Source organism: Spironucleus salmonicida, chromosome 3 (genome assembly GCF_000497125.1).
Source record: "Spironucleus salmonicida strain ATCC 50377 chromosome 3, whole genome shotgun sequence".
NCBI classification, from domain to species: domain Eukaryota; phylum Fornicata; order Diplomonadida; family Hexamitidae; genus Spironucleus; species Spironucleus salmonicida.
The window spans coordinates 1245606-1264728 of NC_090598.1; the positions used below are offsets into that span (position 1 = coordinate 1245606).

Below are 19123 nucleotides of genomic sequence, written 5' to 3' on the forward strand. Positions count from 1 at the left end.
CAAAATGATAGACTCGGTTCAAAAGCCATCACCTACGATCACACTGTATAACCAATTAGCTGCAGCAACCATGGCTTAGAATCGTTCTAGCAATACACGGTCAGTGAAGTATAATCGTAAAAATGCCGCCCACACTTAAAAGCAGCTTGTGGACACGTAGTAGCTGCAGACTACCATGGACTCACTCGAGTCCCAGATTCAGACTGTAAAACAGCAGTCAAATGTTGTACCGAAGGAAGCGAGATAGTAGCAGTTTTCGTTGAACGACATTCTCCCAGTATCTCTGAATAAGGCTGAGGCTGCGTAGGAAAATCAAAGCGAAAATGCAACTAATGATAACATTATGGACGCCAATATCCCCATGTAGGAGAAAATCAAGATCCTGCGTTAACATCCTGACCTTTTGCGAAAATTCGTACTTGAGTCGTAGCAGATCCAACGGTAGGAGGCCATTAATACGTACAATAATCACTTGGTGTAACGCAAACAGCATCGTAACTTGATTTGTAGAGGACTGCCATAGATTAAATTCATTGATAATTTTGTGACACATAATCTTGCTCAGAACATCTCGGATGCTATGCGAAAATCACGCCTATAGGCAAAACGATAGTATTAGGGGATGTTAACCGATGCATAGATTGATAATGTCTTGTCCCGGAAGCGAAATCTGCTTGAGCGAGAAGAGTTCGATGCCTAGAACAATGTTTCGCAACCCAAGATCTCAACGATACTACCGATGATATTTATAAATTAGCGCAATACTCTAGGAGTCTACCTTTTCTTTTCCAGCCGCATTGCTGTTTTGCGGCAGGTGGGAGCGGTATACGACAAGATTAAGCGTAGCAACAACCTAATTCTCTGGGCCAAAGGGATTATCCTCAGAGGTCTCTCCAATCGACATCAATTCAACCGAGAGCAGGCTGAACTCAGAGCAGCATTCCTTATCACACGAAACCTTAGGATTTACGTCAACAGGCGCAACAAAAACAACCGAATTAGCTCACTAAGGACGGCAAAGGCGCTCCTTCTTGAGAACTACAACCAACAATGCTTCCTAGGTGCAGTAGTTCGCTTCACCAGTAGCAAGGAGCTTATAGTACAGAGTGTTCATGACTTAAACACAAAAAATAACGCCAGGGTCCATGTGCTGATGAGCTACCTTCTTGGGTATTAGAAGAACTCTGCATTTCAAATTTGGAAGACAGAAAAAGACCATTTTATCGCCCGGCAAATGCGCGTGCTCTAGGCTGATTCTCGCAAGATCAAGGAATTCAAACAGTTTATCGCTCTGTATCCGCCTGATAAGCCAGTATTACCAACTATGGAGTAGGACTAGGCGCGCATCGCTGAGCTAGAGTTACCGGTAGAGACCTAACTCGAAATGTCCTGGTAGTATGTTCTCCGGGTGTCCAAGGCCATGCAGGAGGATCTTTAGTAGAATTATTTGCTTAATTCGCAACCAGGCGCCATCAATGTGAACACCATAAACCTCATTCCGACCGACGCTTACCTGGAGCAGATGCTATGGGTCGTGCGGCGCAAGTAAAACCTTCAGGACTGGCTCGATGGCCAAGAAGTCGTACTACTCTAGCCTGAAGAAGAGTATAAATGACCTCATCGTGCGAACTCAGTATCCCCGTCGTCGGGAGTGGGCCGCACCTATCGTACGGTCTGAATTCGCAGCCCAGGGTTGTCCTTGATATTAGCGCCAATGCCCTCCCGTACCACACGCTGATTTCGCTAGTCTACAATCATATTGGCCTAAAAGACAAGCAGTGGGATAATGAAGAGATCACCGAGCCAGCCGAAAAGGAATATGCCCAAGGTCAACAGGTAGATGAACCCTGCCTCGTATTATAAGCAATAGAAATAGTGACCGCCGAAAACACCCGTGAAGAGCCAGATCAGGTAACACTTCCACACCACCCGCCGCCGTGTGAGGCTTGGCATTCGTAACCCTCGCATGCGAATCAAGTGAACCTTGTGCCATCACTCGTCGGGAACCATCAGTCCTACCGCACTACATCGGGCCCACTCGAACACATCCTGGTTAGCCTTGACTGCATGATAGCATCGTTCCACCGTATCCTGGTCCGGAAGAAGGTTGACGACCGTGATATTCAACTGCGCCGGACTGTTATTTTGGACGTACCGGTCCTGCAGCTCGTCTTGCTGCGTGCTAGGGATTTAGTAAAAGTCTCCAACCACCTAACTGGTTGCCTTTTATCTGGAAGCTTCAGATTTCAAGGTTGTCAAAATTGGCCAGTATCCTAAATATAAGATTTTACGGTCCATAGATTACCTTTAAATATAAATTATTCCAACTTTGTTTCTATTAATTTTGACTAAGTCTTATACCATATTTTCAATTTACCTTTAAAAAAGAACTAAATCACCACCCTAGCAACTGCCGCACCGCCTCCTCCTTACCGTGTTGCTGCTACATCATCACACCCTGGATCCGCTTCTCATCCTTCATTCTAGTAGCATTTTCTTACCTTTCAAGCACCTTTTGGTCCAGCTCCGTCCTTTGGTCTATAAGCTCTAATTTCCGTCGATGTACTGTTTTTAGTTTTTCATCTTCGCGCCGCGCGGCCTCAATTTTGGCCATTAGAATGTCGTCCTTTTGAAGCTGATTAGCTTCTTTTTGAACATCGAAATTCATTTCCGATTTCAACTGCTCAACAAGATCCTTTTGTTCGATGAAAAGCTGCTCCTGAAGCCCTCGTTTGCGCTGCTGGCGCTCCACATTGTATTCCCTTTTGATCTCGATTAATTGAATTTGATTTTAGTTTTTCATTTCTAAAATCGATGATTTCGCTCGCGTCTAGGCCTCTTTGTACTGTTTTTCACGCTCAGCTTTGAGCTACGCGGCTTCTATTTTTTGGGTAGTAAGGATTGCATTTTCTGCAATTTTCTGTTGCTTCAGCTGATTGGTGAGCTGATACTGCATTTCCTGCTTTTTGCGCTTCATTTCGAGCGAGATTGCCTGGATCTGCTTTTGCATGAGCTTCTCCTACTAGAGTTGCTTAGCAGCTTAGAGCCTATCCTGATATATTTCCTGTTTTACAAGTTGCTTAAACTTTTCATTTTCCTGTCGCTGGTAAAGGTTGTCTTCAATTTTTAACTATTTTTCGTACATTTTCTCTGCTTTCTTGTATTACTAATTGTAGAAAAAATCATCATCTTTGTATATTATCTTTGGCTCTGGCTTTAATAGTGAGAGGTCTGGGGCTGGTTCGTAGGTTTGCGTTTTAGCAAAGTAGGACTACATGAAGTCAGGAAGTTCGCGTTGTTTCTACTTCAGTAATTTCATTTCTCGTTCTAGTATCATCTCGTTTTTTATCTATTGCGCTGTTTTGATCTTTGGATGAGAAGAATGCTTCATAGTTTTTAACATTTTTGCAAATATTTTATGGTATTATAATTATAAATTAATTAATATAGGACTTAAAGGACTTAATCGCTAATTATAAATAATATACTTAATATATGTAGTAATTAGAAATAAATCAATAAACAATATATAAGTAACCAATATAATAATAGTTATAGTGTTTAACTTTAAATGCTGATTTTATTGTCTAGGATTCATAAAACATTCTATGAACATGGAGCTTATGAAAGTAATTTATCATCTATTTTTGAGAATACCTTTATGTAGAAGTTAGATCACTTTAATCATCAAAATGATACTCATTTTGAATAAAGATATTTCATCAACGATTAGCATTTTAAGAAGAATGGACCCTTAGTTATTATGATTGGCGGGGAGGGCGAGATTTCTAAATCTTTTGTAACAGAGCCCTACTCGTCCTACTACTTTGCCCAGCAGTTGAACGGGCTGCTCATTTCCCTTGAGCACAGATTTTACGGAAAGTCTGGACCAGAGTTCACCAATCAGGACATCGTGTATTTGAACTCGCAGCAGACGATCGCGGATTACTCCAAGTTCATACCCTTCATCAAGGAGAAGTATAACATCACTAAGGTCGTTGTGATGGGTGGGTCCTACCCAGGGTCCCTGGCCGCCTACCTGAGGGCCAAACTGCCTCATCTCGTCGACGCCGCCCTGTCATCCTCCGGCCCCGTGAAAGCCCAGTTCAACTACACGCAGTACCTGATCCATGCCCAGCAGCAGCTCGAGAGGTACAAGCCTGAGTGCACGCAAGGGCTCCAGAGCGCCTATATTTAGGTCGAGACCCTCCTGAACGGTACCGGAAAGGACCTCGCAGCCCTCTCCACGCTGCTAGGTCTGGGCGCCCCAATCACTACGGTATCCACCCTCGACAAGCAGAACATTCTCGAGCTGCTAACAGATCCCGTTGCGGGGATAGTGCAGTATGCCAAGGCCGGCGACATCGAGGGGTTCTGTGACGGCGTTATAGCGGCAGGTACCGCCGAGAACGTAATCTCGTACCTCGCAGCGCAGGCTGAGCTGACTGATCTATACTTCGACCAGTTCGTCGCCTCTCTGAAGGGCCTCAATAACTCCATGCGCTCCTGGATGTGGTAAACCTGCTCGGAGTTCGCGTACTTCCAGTCGGCCGCATACGAGGGCTCTATCTTCTCCAAGATGATCAACCTGGACTACTTTGTGCAGATGTGTCACGATGCCTACTTTGTCGATCTGGGAATTTCGGACAGCGTAGAGAATTCTTACAAGATCATTGCGGAGGTCATTTCGACTACCAACAACCAAGTATACGGCGCCAGGATTATTCCGAGGGATCACATCTACTACACAAACGGCGAAGTGGATCCGTGGTCCGAGCTTTCTATTAATGCGCATATGACTTTCGAAGATGGCTAGTTCAGGCCCAAGGAAACTGAGTATGAGCTTATCCAAGGCGGGTCCCACTGTTCTGACCTCTACATGTCTTGGGGTCAGAATTAGCCTGTTCGCGAGAGGCAGTTGAAGTCATTGAAAAAATGGCTGGATATTGAATGAAAATTTATAAGAAATATTTATTCTGGTTCTATAATTTTTCATATTTTTAGCACTTTATTCATCGAATAAGGTTACCATATATGATAGTCTTATTATACTGATAAATAATTACTTTATGAATAAAAATTAATATGAAATTTTTCAAAATAAAATTTAGGGATAATACAAAATAAAAATATTTAATATAAATATATATTAATTGATAATTCAATAAAATGGACAAGCATCTTAGAATACTCTAGTTTACGGCGAGTATTCCTGACTCTCCCCAAACTACTTCTAATTCCCCAATTTTTGTTCTTAATTCCACATTTAAATCATATCATCGTGATATTTTAATGTAACAATTACACCTATCACCATCTGATCTTAGAAATCTTCTAATTTTAACATCGATGATTGAACCTAGAAAGGGATAAATTATTGTTTCATTAAACTAAATTGACTGTGTAATTACTTAAAACTAATTATTTTTATTTATGGAATTTGATGACTCTTAGTTCGCTTAAGAATTTCCATAATTATTAAAGTAAGCTTAAATTTTAGAAAAAGGAACTAAATTTTTTGTTTGCTTTGAAATATTAGCATTGGAAGCTATATTTTTGTATGTTTAAAAGCAATTATAAAATCGTATGAATAAGGTTAGAAATCAAGCAGACAAACTTAAGTTTTAAGTTTTAACAAGATAGGCATAAGCTGCATTGGCCCTTTGCCAATAAGAGTTGACATCTGTTAAGACAGACTGTTAAAGAGCAGCATAAACTATTTTAAATACTATTTAGTAAAGTGCAGATAGTTTATTCTTTGAAAATCAAAGAAAAGCACGAAGAACATAAAATCTTGTATTTACTAAGATAACTAATAAATGGAATGGAAAATTAGTTATTAATTAGGATTAGGAAATTGAAGATTTAATTGAAGGGTATTTATATTAAATTAGAGCTGTTTAAATGGAAACAGAATAAACATTAAAACTAATCGATGATTCATTAGAATTAGCTGGTATTAATTTAGACGATTTGAGTAATAAAATGATGCGATTTGAGCTTAGAATGAGCTTTCTAGCTAATGCTTTTGACGTAGGTGCTGTTATTGGTGGAGCATTTGGGATGAATGTTCTACTTGGATGGGAGACTTCAAATTTTGCGTTTTATAGCATTATGATTGCTACTGTTATTGTTGGATTTATCATTTTTGGTGGTTTTGTATTTGCTGAGCGCAAGATTATTAAAAATGAGAAAGTCCATGTTAATCATTTTAAATGAAAGATTAATCATAAGTATGATGGAAGTGTAAATTACTGTAGAGTAAATGTAGTGGAATTTCGAAGAATGAGTTGCTAGATACTTTAAAAAACCTTTTTTATTCATCAAATATTATTATAGTCCCTGAATGCTATATTTGTATACTATGCTAACTTTTGTACAGTAACTCGCTTGTACTAATATTTCTGTAATCAGTATTCATTACTCTACTAAAATAAAGCTAGATACTTTACTATGACAGTCGGCAAATTGGGTCATTATAATTAATAATATTAGTGATATATGGTGTGAATTGTAATTTTTAATAAGAATTTGGAGGTGCACCAAATGTGACACAATTAATCTAATTTACTTAATAAGAAAGTAATTAAGCTAAAACAGCGGCAACAGCACCTCCATAACTATATCCTACTAGAACTATTTTTTAATTTTTAGCTATCTACTAAATCTTTTAAAATATGTAATTTGCTGATTAATAGAATCCTTCATGATAAATATTTTGGGATACCATAATTTCTTCATAGCAAATACATGAAATGAGATCTTTCATATTTTTTGTGCCCCTAATAATAACATACAATATGTCACCTAAGTTAAAAGTTACAAAAATAGGCTAACAAATTTGCTCTTAGATAAAATTACAAATTAAAAGCTTGTTTACTCCAATTTCTTTATATAGGTTACTGTAATATTTTCGTAAAAGAGTCTCAGTGTGCTTTTCATTGTCAAATTATTTATGCAATAATTTAGTCATCTAGAAATACTACTAGTATAGCAATCCCTCTTCATATCCCATTTGATAGGGTTCTTTGTCTCTAAAATCATAAAATTCCAAATTGTCCTTCTGACTTAATAAAAACTGCGGATATTTAACTAAAAATTCAGAAGTTTTCGAGATACCTTTGCAGAATTTTTTGAAAAACTACATGACCCCAGAACACATTTCTTCAACTTTGTTTTATGTTTAAATCATATAATAATCGCTCATAACGAATTCCTCGAATGAAACTGGACCTCCACTGCCACTCAACCTGCTCTGATGGAGTACTATCGCCATAAGAACTGTACAACCAGGCAGTTCTCCTTGGTCTGGACTACCTGTCCATCACCGACCACGACTCCCTGGACTCCATGGAGATGGTGCAGCAAACGGGCCGGACAAAGTTCCTCCCAGGCGTGGAGCTTTCGGTCGTCTCGAAAAGCTCTGGCCGGAAGCATCATCTACTGGGATTCTTTCCCCGCCCATCAGCCCAGCTTGCCGCGTTCCAGGTGCGGCTGCAGGAGCTGCGGAAGGAGCGAATTGAGCGGGCTAAAGCCATCGTGAATCTGCTGAATTATCACCACGACCTCGCTTTGGACTTCGTACAGTTCGCTGCCTTCGCGCACATTAACCTTAAGAACAACACGGCCGAGAGCACCATCGGGAGACCTCATTTAGCAGATTTCCTTGTGAGCAAAGGAGTGGTAGAGTCGAGGAAATAGGCATTTTCGCTGTATCTGGGCGACGGTAGTCCGAGCTACCTGCCGTCTCCGGTATACTACCTGGAGGATGCGATTCACGAGGTGAAGGGGGCTGGTGGGTACTCGTTTATAGCCCATATCATGCTATTTGGCGCGGTCAATCTAGATGATGAGATTGCATCAGCATTTGCTCACGGATTGGATGGCCTGGAGGTGTACCATGCTTCAAACGAAGGCTTTTTTAAGGATTTAGCCGCCAGGACGAAATATTAAAGTTTGGGCAGCGACTATCATAATCATGAGTCCAAATGGGAGTTAGGCTGTGAGCGGGGGAATTCGCACATGTCAGAAGAGGCGAAATCGTTGCTGGCTTAACTTTTTAATTTATAGTGATTGAATCTCTATTAATATATAATAACCAGTATATTTATGCTTAATATAAATGTTGAGGTCTTTGTAGGTAATGGATTTGGAGGTACTCCTTAAGCGTGCAGATCTGAAAAATGAAAAATAGGCAGCAAAAATATAGGAACTACAAAAGTAAAATGCTTAATTATAGTAAGCACTGAAATAATAACTTGGTAATTAGAAATATAAATATTTAATTCAGTCTAATGATCCAGACTTGATTAGTAACATTGAAATACTTGTGGAGAACGAAATAGATTCGCTTAATAAAGATTTATTGTAAATCACTCTAATAAAATATTGCACTGGGTAGAAAACTTTACAATCATCTTGCAAAGCATCATCGTTTATCAATGCTATGCAAAAAGAGTTTGCTCAAACAAAGAATATAAAACTCAGGTAAGAAGAAAGAGGGACATCTGCATTAAATTTTTGCAATATCTTAGAAAGTATATACCAAGGAAAATGTGAAGTAATAGAAGATAAAGAGACAATGGATTATATTATGGATAAATATAATTCAGATTCAACAATACAGTAGTAATAATTTGGTGTTGTAGCACGTTAAAGAATTTTAGAAGGATACAAAACCGCAAGAAGTAAAGCTTTATCTTGTGAAGTGTAACTGTAGAAAGAGACTAAAAAAGTATAGCTTATTACTGAAAAATTATAGAAAGGATTTGATTAAGAGTGTTAAGAACTTATGTAGGAAAATATAATACTAAGAGAATTGAATTCTGAATTTGAAATAAAAGTTATTTCACTATAAGATGAGCTTTAATAACAGGAAAAAGATAGTACTTATGATAATAAATAGATACCATCTATATTATTAGAGTTATAAGCATTTCTAGATAATAATAATTGCCAAACATTACATGATATTTAAGAATTTATAAATGAAAATTTGAAGGATGCAACTGCATGTTAAAAATGTTTTACAGTTAAATAAGGTTTAAAATAAGCTTTTGAAACAGATGATTTCTTATAAATTATTAATGATCGTGATTAACTATAGTAACAAATTTTAAACCTAAATACAATTAATATAGAATAAAATGAGTAGATTTAATCCTTATTTGAAGAAAAAGATAGCGACTCATAAATAATATTAGAATATGATGAACTTAAAGAATTCCTTTTTTCCCTATTTAAAATAAATACAATAGATGAGCCTAATTAATTTAATTCTTTATAATTAATTAAAATAATACAAGAATAATTTGAAACACTAATGAAACCTTTTTAAACAACAAATGTAACATAATTATACTAAAAAATCGTTAAATGTAAAAAAGAATTAAAATCAAGTTTAGATTTCTTGGAGCATATATAAAATAAACTAGAACAACAAGATAAACGGTATTAATCATTAATCAATAATATACATAAATCACTAAACTCAAATTGTGAAGATAACTTGATACCTTTAAAAATTTTATAGCTTAGTAAGTAAGCTTCTGAGTCCGTCAAGAATGCAGATTCATATAAAAGAGAAATTTATGATCTTATCATTTCATAAGAGTTATTAATAACATAAGTAAATGATTTAAGCTAATAATGTATATAAGAGCAAATTATTCAGCATGAAATGGAATCTTAAATGTTTTAATAAAATCATTAAGTTTCTAATTTTATTAGTTAATAAACTTAGCAATTAGAATTTAGTAAAGAAAAGAATCTATATATTTTTGAAAAATTATTATTACTATCAGAAAAGTTATAATAGCTTTCAGGTAAATAACTATTGGAAAATTTGAGCGAAGAATAACTAATAGATTTTGCAATCTAGTAGGTTGAAATTTTTTAAAAATAAAATAAAGCTCATATGAATATTTTTATGTGCGAAACAATTGAACAATTGTAGGCTAATATTCAATAATTAGACTTAAAAGTCTATTCAAACTTTTTGAAAGTTATTTAAATTAATTAATAATGTAAACTTAATATTGACACTATTATTTAGGAAATATCTCATTTGAAATATAGTCTAAATACCATCAAAGAATCGATAACATGTAAATTAATTATTCCTAGCTATGTAGAAAAACCAAGGACATTGTTTGTAAACTTGCTTAAAAAGGTTAATGAAGAAGTATAGTTGTCATTTTAGGATATCATCTAAATTTTAGAATAATGTGATGGGTTAGGAATCAATGCTACTTATTTAGGTTTAATCATGCGTAGAATCTTTGAAAGAAGTTATGAATGAGTTATTGGATTCATTTGTAATTTCTTCTGATAATTACCTAATTAAATCATCATCTGAAATTTATATTTTTTCGAGAATTTCAAATTTCAATGGCTTTTCCATTGAATATTACTTAATTGGTAACTCTAATTACTAAATATCAAAATATTTATGTTCATAAGCTTGATTTTCTTTTTAAACCTACCTATCATAAATCTTTTTCTATCTATTATCTGATGAATAAAATGTTTATATTATAGATGAATTATCTCTAATTTTAGAATCTTTGTACTCTGGAATAATTTTTGGTATTGGAATTTCTATTTTTATATCGGATAAACTTTGCATCAACATTGACTAGCTTTTTTAAACAATAGGTCCTCGTGGTGAATGCTAAGATAATAATTTCCTGCCAGAATTAACACCCCTAGAGGAAAGTGGCATCCTAATATTTAGACTGCTTCTGTATTTATTCAAAATTGTGTAAAACTCCATTTATTATTGGTGTAATTATTTCAATAATATTTCTTAATTAACAGAAATCGAATTTATGACATGCATTCACATACTGTTTTTGTAAAATAAATATATAAATTATTATGAAGTTTCTTCCTTAAACCGATAGTTATTATTTACATATAATAGTATTTTATTTTACTGGATTCATAAAGTTTAAGATTTTTACCCGAAAGCCAAAATATTATCATTTTTATATATTTATTATTACCTAGTTCATTATTTTTATCCTCTATTATGACAATTTATTTCTCTACGAACCCAAACGGCCTAGCTATCATTTAGGCCTATGCAGCACAGTTAGACATCAAAAAATAGATCCTTAAAAATAGATATAACCTTTATGAGTTCAAAAGCTTCACTGGAATCTGCCCATCTTCTTTATCGGACACAACAAGCGTTTTAGACGTTGAAATTGGCGTTCTTTTCGAGAAAATGCGGGCGAATATTAAAAAAATTGTCGTTATTGGCGAGCAAAGCGGCCTCGTACGGGACTTTTGCGCAGCGTGCGGAATAGAAATATAAGTTATTACATGTAGCGAACTGATGAACCTGCGCGAGTGCAAGAAGTGCGCAAAGCAGATTTTCGTGGATTTGGAAACTGCCAGATTGAGCCAGAAATACGAGTTTTTGAAGGGTTTTGTGGAAAGCATGTATGTGTGATGGTAATTATTATATATTATCAAAAAGAAAATATAATGGACTCAGATAGCTCCGAGGTAGAGACAACCGTTTTCGACTTCATATCTTACTAGCCTTAAAAGGAACCAGATTTTAGCACATTATTCAACTGTGTCCTGCCAGAAAAACTCACTCGCGCATTTTTTGAGCAAACCGTCAGGTGGTATCCCCAAATTACATGCCAGCTTCTACCCCGAATTCTACCTGGTGTCCCATTCGAGCCACTATAACTTACAGCTGATAATAAAACTCTTATTCAAAATAATAAAGTACTTACTAGCCAAGAGTCCAAAAATGCGCCAACTTCTCTAAATTTAACTAGTACTCTACAATTTGAGGCATATGTGCCTCGATTCCGGGTTGAAGATGATGATACAGAGGATGAATTTTTACCAAATTTCGCTCAGTCGTTCCGCTCTCGGTACAATTTTCAGCTTTTCAAAGAAGTCGACGTTATAAAGGAAAAAATATACAGACGAGAAACATATGACCAAGGCTGGAAGTTTGCACTTTACCAAGCATCGATAGTATAAATGAAGTGCTTCTAGTTATCCGAAGATGAATTATTTTGGCTGAATTTGCTAAAAGAGCGCAAGCCGATCAACCGCTAAAAGTAAATGTCAGAGTATGTAAAAACTTGTGCAATTAAGATTTCTAGAACCCTTATAAAATTAGTAAAAAGGAACAAAATATTAGATATTGAAAAACGGCTTTTATAATTCGATTTTAAGCATTTAATTAAAGAGTGTTCTGAATATAAAACGGTCAAAGACGTCAAAACTATTTAATTATAAGAAAAAGATTATTAATTGTACACTAAATATATCAAAGAATGCTTACGTTATCGCGATATTTTACTGAAAACTCCGAGACCAGTGATTGACTAAAAATAGGGCGATGCTATTTATTAGCAAGAGTATATGCAATACCATTAAATAAAAAGCCAGTAAGAAGAGTTGTTTACAATGTAAAATTAACGTAATGAAGCTTTAAATTACATAACAGAAGTTTATATCGTTCAAAAAGCCGAATCAACAAGCAAAAGACTATAGACAGAATGTATTAAATTGGATATTGAGTAATTATACAGTAAGCATCCTAATTCTTAGCCTGATGAGTATTTTTATAATAAGCCTCCATATCCAAAATAGCTGCCTAAAATTATTACCAGCTCGGTGACTGATGAGTAAACAATTTAACTACTTTAATAGAATAAGCGTCTTTTTTCAATTTTTAACCGCCCAGTTTCATAGCTTTAGCTTACTGCCTTTTATCACTCTTAATATCATGGTTTTGGGCTTTATAGTTTGAAAAATGACTCTTAACAGGAATAAATATCAGAATATTGCGGGGAAGTCATTAACAGCACTTTATCTGAGATAAGAGATAAAGAATATCTTAAAAATGGCTTTCATAGTATTTATATGTTTAGCTTGAGGCAAGATGTAATCATAGATGCTACATTTACTGGGTCGTACGCACGCTTTCTTAATCATTCTTGCACAGCAAATGCACAAAGTTGTTCAATGTATTTACATGACAATAAACTAGTTCCAAACAATAAATCATCTGGGGAGCCAATTGGAATTGGAATGTATGGAGTTGGAGTTCTGGGTTAAGAGATGACACTAGATTATAATCTATAGAAAGTTTCATATGATAAGAAAATGCCATGTCTTTGTGGATCTGAAAATTGTACAGGTCATATAAATTGATTTTTTAATTCACTCCGAGGGACTATCATTTTCTAATAATGGTAGTAATTTAATATTCTTCAATACTTATCTAAATACTTAAATATCATTGTTGTTTTTAACTTAAAGGCGATCTAATTCGAAATTTATTTACTAATAATTCGGAAGAAAATTTGATTGAACAAGTAAATCTATAAATTAATACCAATTTGCTTAGTCTGAGAAAATTTAATTAAGAGTTTAAATTGACAGAATTTAAAGTAACTCTTATTAACTCATTAAGTTTTCTATAACTTGATTAAAGAAATTACTATTAGACAAAACTTAGATAAACGTTTATGATAATTATAATAATAGCTGTTAGAAATAAATTCTATCTTTAAATTCTTACAAAGGAAAGTTTAATAATATAATTTATAACTTCTCTAAGTAAAAATTTACAGAATAATATGACTCTGGCTATACATTTGCACTAAATAATGCGATTATTAAAGATCGAGTAAACACAAAGAACTATTCTATTAATTTGAAACTTTAGCATAATTAAAGGTATTGCGTGAAATATTCTTTAATATAAAGAATATTTGTACAATAAATAGTGTTTTTAAGAACATAATAAAGTATATTGTCCTATAAAACAATTTTACTTTTTAAATGATCACTAATAAGATCTAAATACTTCTGCTACATATTTTAATTTTAGGTCTAATAAAGAATATAGTATTCAAACCTAATCTACCCGATTTCAGAAAACTAATAATAATTATAATCATCAGGTATCTGAGAAATAAAACTTAAATTATAATCTAAATATTATAAAACTATATATTCATTATATGTTTGTAAAGCTATATTAAACGATTCAATATCATCTAGGCTACGAAAATCATCTAACTATTAACTAGTTTTAGATATTTTAGCCTATATAAAAACTGATCGCATTTATGTGGAACGATATGCGAAGTTAAAGAAATTGGTTCATATATATCCGATAACAGTTATTATTGATGTTGTATATTTAATATTAATTATGTTTTTAAGAATTCAAAAAATTTGTTTAGATATGTAATAAACATTATAATTTAATTATATTTATTATGATCTAGTATAAAATAAGAAGTTAAAATTATAATATACTTAAATTATATAATAATAATATTTTAAAAATACGATTGTTTAAAATATTTGATTGTAATAATCATTAAATATACTTTAGCAATAACTTATTCTGGGTTGATGTACTATTTGAGGATTACACGACAAAACTAAATAACCATTTATAGTATACTTAATTAATTTAGCTTAAACTTTATATTATTATAGTCTATAAACCTGATCTCACCTAAGTAGATAAGTGAAATATTCATCATTCACATGTATAGCATTTATAGCATAAAGCAGTATTTACTAGTAAATTATCAATTAGTAGCCTCAAACCGTAGAAATTCACATCTTTTAGAGCCATATAGAACTTCTAATGACCACTACGCTGCCAAAATACCTCATTACTATAAATATGGTAGAAAACCTCATTTAAACCAACCAAATTTCCACACCTAGCCTCCAAAATTTACAAAACCATCCAAGACACCTCCTCCATTTATCCCAAATAAATAATACCCCATATCTCACTAATACCGCTTAAAAACGCTCCCCACGATCACCCATACGCTGCAAATCGTCTCGCAATACCCTTCCACAAACACCCTGAGCCCCATACGTAGGTCCTCTCCTATAGCCTCAATCGCTTTCCGTCCCTCCTCCTGGCTTACAATGGCGCGGAAAACACTCGGAGCGTGAAATCGCAGCGGGCCAGAAATCTGAAGTGGAAATGCAAGCAGAATCTCACCGTTTTCAACGTAATTCTTACAGGTCAGTTTGAACTGTTCGGTCCCGGTGATCATTCCGGTCAGCTGCTCAAGTTCGAATGCTGGAAGCGTCTGGCCCAGCAGCCGGGCCAGCGGCTCGCAGCGCGGTGTTTGCAACCCGACATCCGCGCGCCTGGCCGCAATGAGCTGCCAGATCTTCTGCTCGAGCGAGTCAGCGCATAGTTCTGCGGCTTGGGGATCGAAGGGAATTACCCGCGGCGGGTGCTCAGAGGTGAGCAAAAGCGCGTTTATGAGCTCCGGATCGAACCGCTTCCAAAGAGATGCAGAGGAAAGGAAAAATTGAATTCCAGTTAGCGAAATCGTTTCTGCAGTCTGTGTTATATCAATTTGCGCGTTGTTGGCCTGGAAGTTCGTAAAGATGTCCTGGTCGTTGAAAATGGCGTCGATTTGCTGAATATTAAACTTCTTGAGTGTGTTCAAGTTTTTGGCGGAATTCGTAAAATCGTAAAGCTCGTAGGTACCATCCGCTGCGAATCGCAGGTAGAAAATCTCCTCTTGGTAGTAAATTTGGACCATTTTATCGAAAATCACCAGCACACAAATGAAGGCGAAATTCTCGTGTGTGCATCCTACTGCGACGAAAGCTGGCATCGAAAGGCCGCGCAGAAGCGAGCAAAGGAGTACTGCTTTATCCTCTTCCGTTCCAGTTCCTCGGCTCAGCGTTACGAACGGTCTGCACCAGATTCCTTGCTGCTTGTAAAGTGCGCTGTGCTGAGCGATTACGGCGCTTGGGAACAGGTTCGTAAATCTGTAGCATTTCTGTGCCGTATTGAGCTATTTGCTGTAGATAGGTTGGATCAGGGAGACTGAAGGGACCATTTTTCCATCGTCTCTGAGCAAGTGTAACGGAACGAAAATCTTTCTTCTAGATGATTTTATAGAATTGTTGAAATCGTTGTAGTAGACAGCTGAAATTTGCTTAAATCGTTCTTCGTTGTTAACTATGCTAGCCTTGTACTGAATTACGCTGGTTAGCAGCTAGTCTTTGTTTAAATCTCCTACGATGCCTAGGAAACTGATTCTGAATGAAATTTGGCCAACGATTGAATCCTTTTCACCAATACTGTTAATTTTCATCGTAACAATTTCATTCTGAACGCCCATCGCTAGTCGTTCAAAATAGTCACTGAAGTCATACTCACCAACTCCAAACGCCCAGCTGGCTCCATCAGACCTTCGTTAGACTATACAAATTTATAGAGTTGAAAACTACAAAATCTGCCAAATTTGGCTTATTTAAAGAGATTCTTAGCTTAAAGATATAATAAGTTTTTGAGACTGAAATGCCGGATTTTGCGCAGCCTTAACAGACTTTGTACTAGCCCTTCCAGCTCCCGCACGAACATGAATTGACATTATCCCTTCTTCAGATGTGTTGAAGTCTGATGCTCCCGTAACTTCAAATTATAACTAAGTTTATACATGTTACTGAGTAATTGCATCATATCGGGTTGCGAATTCTAGTTACGAAATTGCTTGCGAATGCATTTATGGTTAATTTGATTGTTATATTTATTAGAGTGCTTTAGTTTGTAAAAACTACTAGGATAGATTTTAGGTAATAAGATATTATTAAATACGCTATTCAGCTACTATTGGATCTGTCTATGGATTAATTTGAAGAGTTTAGAATATTTCTTGTATCTTATCTGGAGTAAAGAAGTTTTAAATGTTCATTTATTGAGGTTTTTGAAAATATGGAGTGGTCAGATAGATATAAATATTATATTATAATTTATCTAAATATTTTTTAAAATATTATGAATAATGTATCTAGTGTTAAGGAAAACAATATGCCTATTATGGCCGTTTATTAATATCATCTAAAATAAAGTTTTGTGCGAGTAGAATTATGTATGTTTGATCATTATTACGAAGGTATTTTATTAGGGTTTGATGAATTTTTTAATATAACATTAGGATAGTGTAAGAGAGTTCACGGTTAAGAAATACTAAACTATTCTTAGATGTTAATTAAAGGGGAATCAATTGCATATATAGCCGAGTTAGCAAATGAATGAATAAATTACAAATCTCCATTCTAATTATATTTTCATTATTGTCATAAATTATAATTGATAAAAACTAAAAACTAAAAATCCGAAAATTCTATATTTTATCAGGATTATTATGAAATAAGTGACGTTATTAAGTAAATAAAGTAAGAATATATAGAAATAACGCATATAATCATTGAAAGAGTGCATCAAATTAGAAAAAATCTTTGATACCAATAAGATCTGACCAAACATCTAAATGGAACTTAGTAATACTAGATTCCGTTATTACTTGCTTTTTTAAAACGTGGGAACCATCTCTCTATATTGCATAAAATTTATTCTTTAGGCATGTTGGACTAAGTGTTGGTAGTACGTTTTATGATATTGCATTCCATTATTTACCATAAATCTAAACTGCATTCATTAGATTATCAAGCTCTTATTGCGACCATTAATGATAACGGTCCATTTTTTAGTTATACGAAAAGGTTTTCAATTAAATAATAAAACTAAGTAATATATTAATTTATTTCATGATAGTAATTCACTGTCAATATAATTAACTTATAATTTATATAAAGTAATGATATATTTATTCTAAAAATATATAAAAATTAGTCAAAATATATATTATAATATTGCATTTTAAAGATTGAAAAAACTAGAAACTAATTAGTGTAAATTAAGGCACGATAATAAGACTAATAAATCATCATTCATGATCTTTCAATAACTGGATATGCAGCATCAGTTAGTACACCGCATATATTATTTTTTATTGAGATATATATGTATCCATCAACACCCCAATTATTACTCCAACTATTTTTAATGATCCAGTATTCACCATGTTGCTCGTCTTTTCCATATCCAACACATAATACATTATGTACCAAATCCTAAAATTTCGTCTTGCAAGATTAGTCATTGAAAACCCCACCAGCATACTAACTCATTGCTTTCGTAACATCTATAGTCACAGCAACAGGGCCTTCCATAAGTGCAAGTTTTAACTAGTTAACATCGTTAGGTACCTAACAAACGTCAACAACTTTGAATTCGGTATAATTTAACAATTCAGCTTTACAAAAATCATTTTGGCCATAATACGGATAATTTTTCTCTAATGCTAAATTTTTACCTATAAAGAATTTCATAGCATTATCTGGCTAACCGCCTTCACAACCTTAACTCCACAAAAATGAGTCTTTATCCTTCTGATCCCAGAAGCAGTCCACAATTGACTGCTCAGAAATTCTAATTGGATTTGCTTGATTTCTTAGGACATTAATTCTTCCCTCAATCGCTCCCGCAGTTGCAAAAGTCCAGCAAGATCCGCAAGCAATTTAGTCCTTAACTGGTGTTGAAATTCCTCTGACACGCCAATCGATCGAATCTGCAATTTCTCCAGAAAGCCAACACTCTCTTCCAGATGGCTTGTTGTGTTCCGTAGGAGTTTTCAAGATTTGCTAAGAGCCTATACAAATTTCAGGGATCGCAAAGAAAGAGTCTTCAATCTTAGGCTCAAATGTATTATAATCAATAATATACAAGTCTTTGTGTGAATTAAAATTAGATATAGAATTCATCTCCCATCTTACAGGTATACACATATCACCGCGCTTGATACAGTAAAAGTCTTATTATTCATTAGATGATGAAAAGAAAGTCATATTTTCTATTTCATTAGATATTACAGCAAATTTCCTGAAATGCTGAACTTTTTTTCCATTTAATACTGTTTCTTTAAGATAGTCATATTCTGATAAATTAGGAACAAATATGGTTTATTATTTCTCTGAATTAATACAGGATTGCTTATCAATTTGAGTACGAATATAATATGCAGCTTAGTCAGTAAGAATATATTTATTAGAAATTTCTGATTCCGCGTTCAAAATATGAAAATATTAGTGAGTAGAATTTTATGTTACATAATAACGTTAAGTATTATTGGCATAAGGTACAATAAACGTTAACTCTGAAGTAAAAATACTTGACACAAGAATATTCATAATTGTGAAATGAATAAATCAAAAAAGTAATTAATAATATTATATAAGA

At 34.4% G+C, this 19123-nt stretch overlaps 14 protein-coding genes across 14 annotated transcripts; 7 read left to right on the forward strand and 7 right to left on the reverse strand. All coding sequences in view use genetic code 6, as the record gives it.

Annotated features, from left to right (window-relative positions):
• Window positions 1-4: 4 nt before the first annotated feature.
• Window positions 5-1615, forward strand: SS50377_23087 (uncharacterized protein; the record flags this gene model as incomplete). The annotated part of the gene is made up of 1 exon (XM_067906959.1): window positions 5-1615. One exon carries the CDS (start codon window positions 5-7, stop codon window positions 1613-1615), a length of 1611 nt encoding a protein of 536 aa, XP_067766227.1.
• A 2-nt stretch (window positions 1616-1617) lies between these two features.
• SS50377_23088 (TM2 domain-containing protein) lies at window positions 1618-1953 on the reverse strand (the record flags this gene model as incomplete). Its single annotated transcript, XM_067906960.1, has 1 exon — window positions 1618-1953. One exon carries the CDS (start codon window positions 1951-1953, stop codon window positions 1618-1620), a length of 336 nt encoding a protein of 111 aa, XP_067766228.1.
• A 442-nt stretch (window positions 1954-2395) lies between these two features.
• Window positions 2396-3403, reverse strand: SS50377_23089 (uncharacterized protein; the record flags this gene model as incomplete). Its single annotated transcript, XM_067906961.1, has 1 exon — window positions 2396-3403. The coding sequence occupies one exon, from the start codon at window positions 3401-3403 to the stop codon at window positions 2396-2398; it is 1008 nt and encodes a 335-aa protein (XP_067766229.1).
• A 168-nt stretch (window positions 3404-3571) lies between these two features.
• On the forward strand, window positions 3572-4954 carry SS50377_23090 (Serine carboxypeptidase; the record flags this gene model as incomplete). Its single annotated transcript, XM_067906962.1, has 1 exon — window positions 3572-4954. The coding sequence occupies one exon, from the start codon at window positions 3572-3574 to the stop codon at window positions 4952-4954; it is 1383 nt and encodes a 460-aa protein (XP_067766230.1).
• Window positions 4955-5169: 215 nt separating this feature from the next.
• SS50377_23091 (Transmembrane domain-containing protein) lies at window positions 5170-6219 on the forward strand (the record flags this gene model as incomplete). Its single annotated transcript, XM_067906963.1, has 1 exon — window positions 5170-6219. One exon carries the CDS (start codon window positions 5170-5172, stop codon window positions 6217-6219), a length of 1050 nt encoding a protein of 349 aa, XP_067766231.1.
• Window positions 6143-7207, reverse strand: SS50377_23092 (Lipase class 3 family protein; the record flags this gene model as incomplete). Its single annotated transcript, XM_067906964.1, has 1 exon — window positions 6143-7207. The coding sequence occupies one exon, from the start codon at window positions 7205-7207 to the stop codon at window positions 6143-6145; it is 1065 nt and encodes a 354-aa protein (XP_067766232.1).
• Window positions 7208-7221: 14 nt separating this feature from the next.
• Window positions 7222-8073, forward strand: SS50377_23093 (Metal-dependent phosphoesterase; the record flags this gene model as incomplete). Its single annotated transcript, XM_067906965.1, has 1 exon — window positions 7222-8073. One exon carries the CDS (start codon window positions 7222-7224, stop codon window positions 8071-8073), a length of 852 nt encoding a protein of 283 aa, XP_067766233.1.
• Window positions 8074-8122: 49 nt separating this feature from the next.
• Window positions 8123-10300, forward strand: SS50377_23094 (uncharacterized protein; the record flags this gene model as incomplete). The annotated part of the gene is made up of 1 exon (XM_067906966.1): window positions 8123-10300. One exon carries the CDS (start codon window positions 8123-8125, stop codon window positions 10298-10300), a length of 2178 nt encoding a protein of 725 aa, XP_067766234.1.
• A 732-nt stretch (window positions 10301-11032) lies between these two features.
• Window positions 11033-11458, forward strand: SS50377_23095 (uncharacterized protein; the record flags this gene model as incomplete). Its single annotated transcript, XM_067906967.1, has 1 exon — window positions 11033-11458. One exon carries the CDS (start codon window positions 11033-11035, stop codon window positions 11456-11458), a length of 426 nt encoding a protein of 141 aa, XP_067766235.1.
• A 35-nt stretch (window positions 11459-11493) lies between these two features.
• Window positions 11494-13191, forward strand: SS50377_23096 (Histone-lysine N-methyltransferase SETD1; the record flags this gene model as incomplete). The annotated part of the gene is made up of 1 exon (XM_067906968.1): window positions 11494-13191. The coding sequence occupies one exon, from the start codon at window positions 11494-11496 to the stop codon at window positions 13189-13191; it is 1698 nt and encodes a 565-aa protein (XP_067766236.1).
• Window positions 13192-13200: 9 nt separating this feature from the next.
• Window positions 13201-14112, reverse strand: SS50377_23097 (uncharacterized protein; the record flags this gene model as incomplete). Its single annotated transcript, XM_067906969.1, has 1 exon — window positions 13201-14112. One exon carries the CDS (start codon window positions 14110-14112, stop codon window positions 13201-13203), a length of 912 nt encoding a protein of 303 aa, XP_067766237.1.
• Window positions 14113-14798: 686 nt separating this feature from the next.
• On the reverse strand, window positions 14799-16736 carry SS50377_23098 (Centrosomal protein; the record flags this gene model as incomplete). The annotated part of the gene is made up of 1 exon (XM_067906970.1): window positions 14799-16736. The coding sequence occupies one exon, from the start codon at window positions 16734-16736 to the stop codon at window positions 14799-14801; it is 1938 nt and encodes a 645-aa protein (XP_067766238.1).
• Window positions 16737-17249: 513 nt separating this feature from the next.
• On the reverse strand, window positions 17250-17528 carry SS50377_23099 (Myb-like DNA-binding domain-containing protein; the record flags this gene model as incomplete). The annotated part of the gene is made up of 1 exon (XM_067906971.1): window positions 17250-17528. One exon carries the CDS (start codon window positions 17526-17528, stop codon window positions 17250-17252), a length of 279 nt encoding a protein of 92 aa, XP_067766239.1.
• A 247-nt stretch (window positions 17529-17775) lies between these two features.
• SS50377_23100 (Cathepsin L) lies at window positions 17776-19074 on the reverse strand (the record flags this gene model as incomplete). The annotated part of the gene is made up of 1 exon (XM_067906972.1): window positions 17776-19074. One exon carries the CDS (start codon window positions 19072-19074, stop codon window positions 17776-17778), a length of 1299 nt encoding a protein of 432 aa, XP_067766240.1.
• Between the last annotated feature and the right edge of the window lie 49 nt (window positions 19075-19123).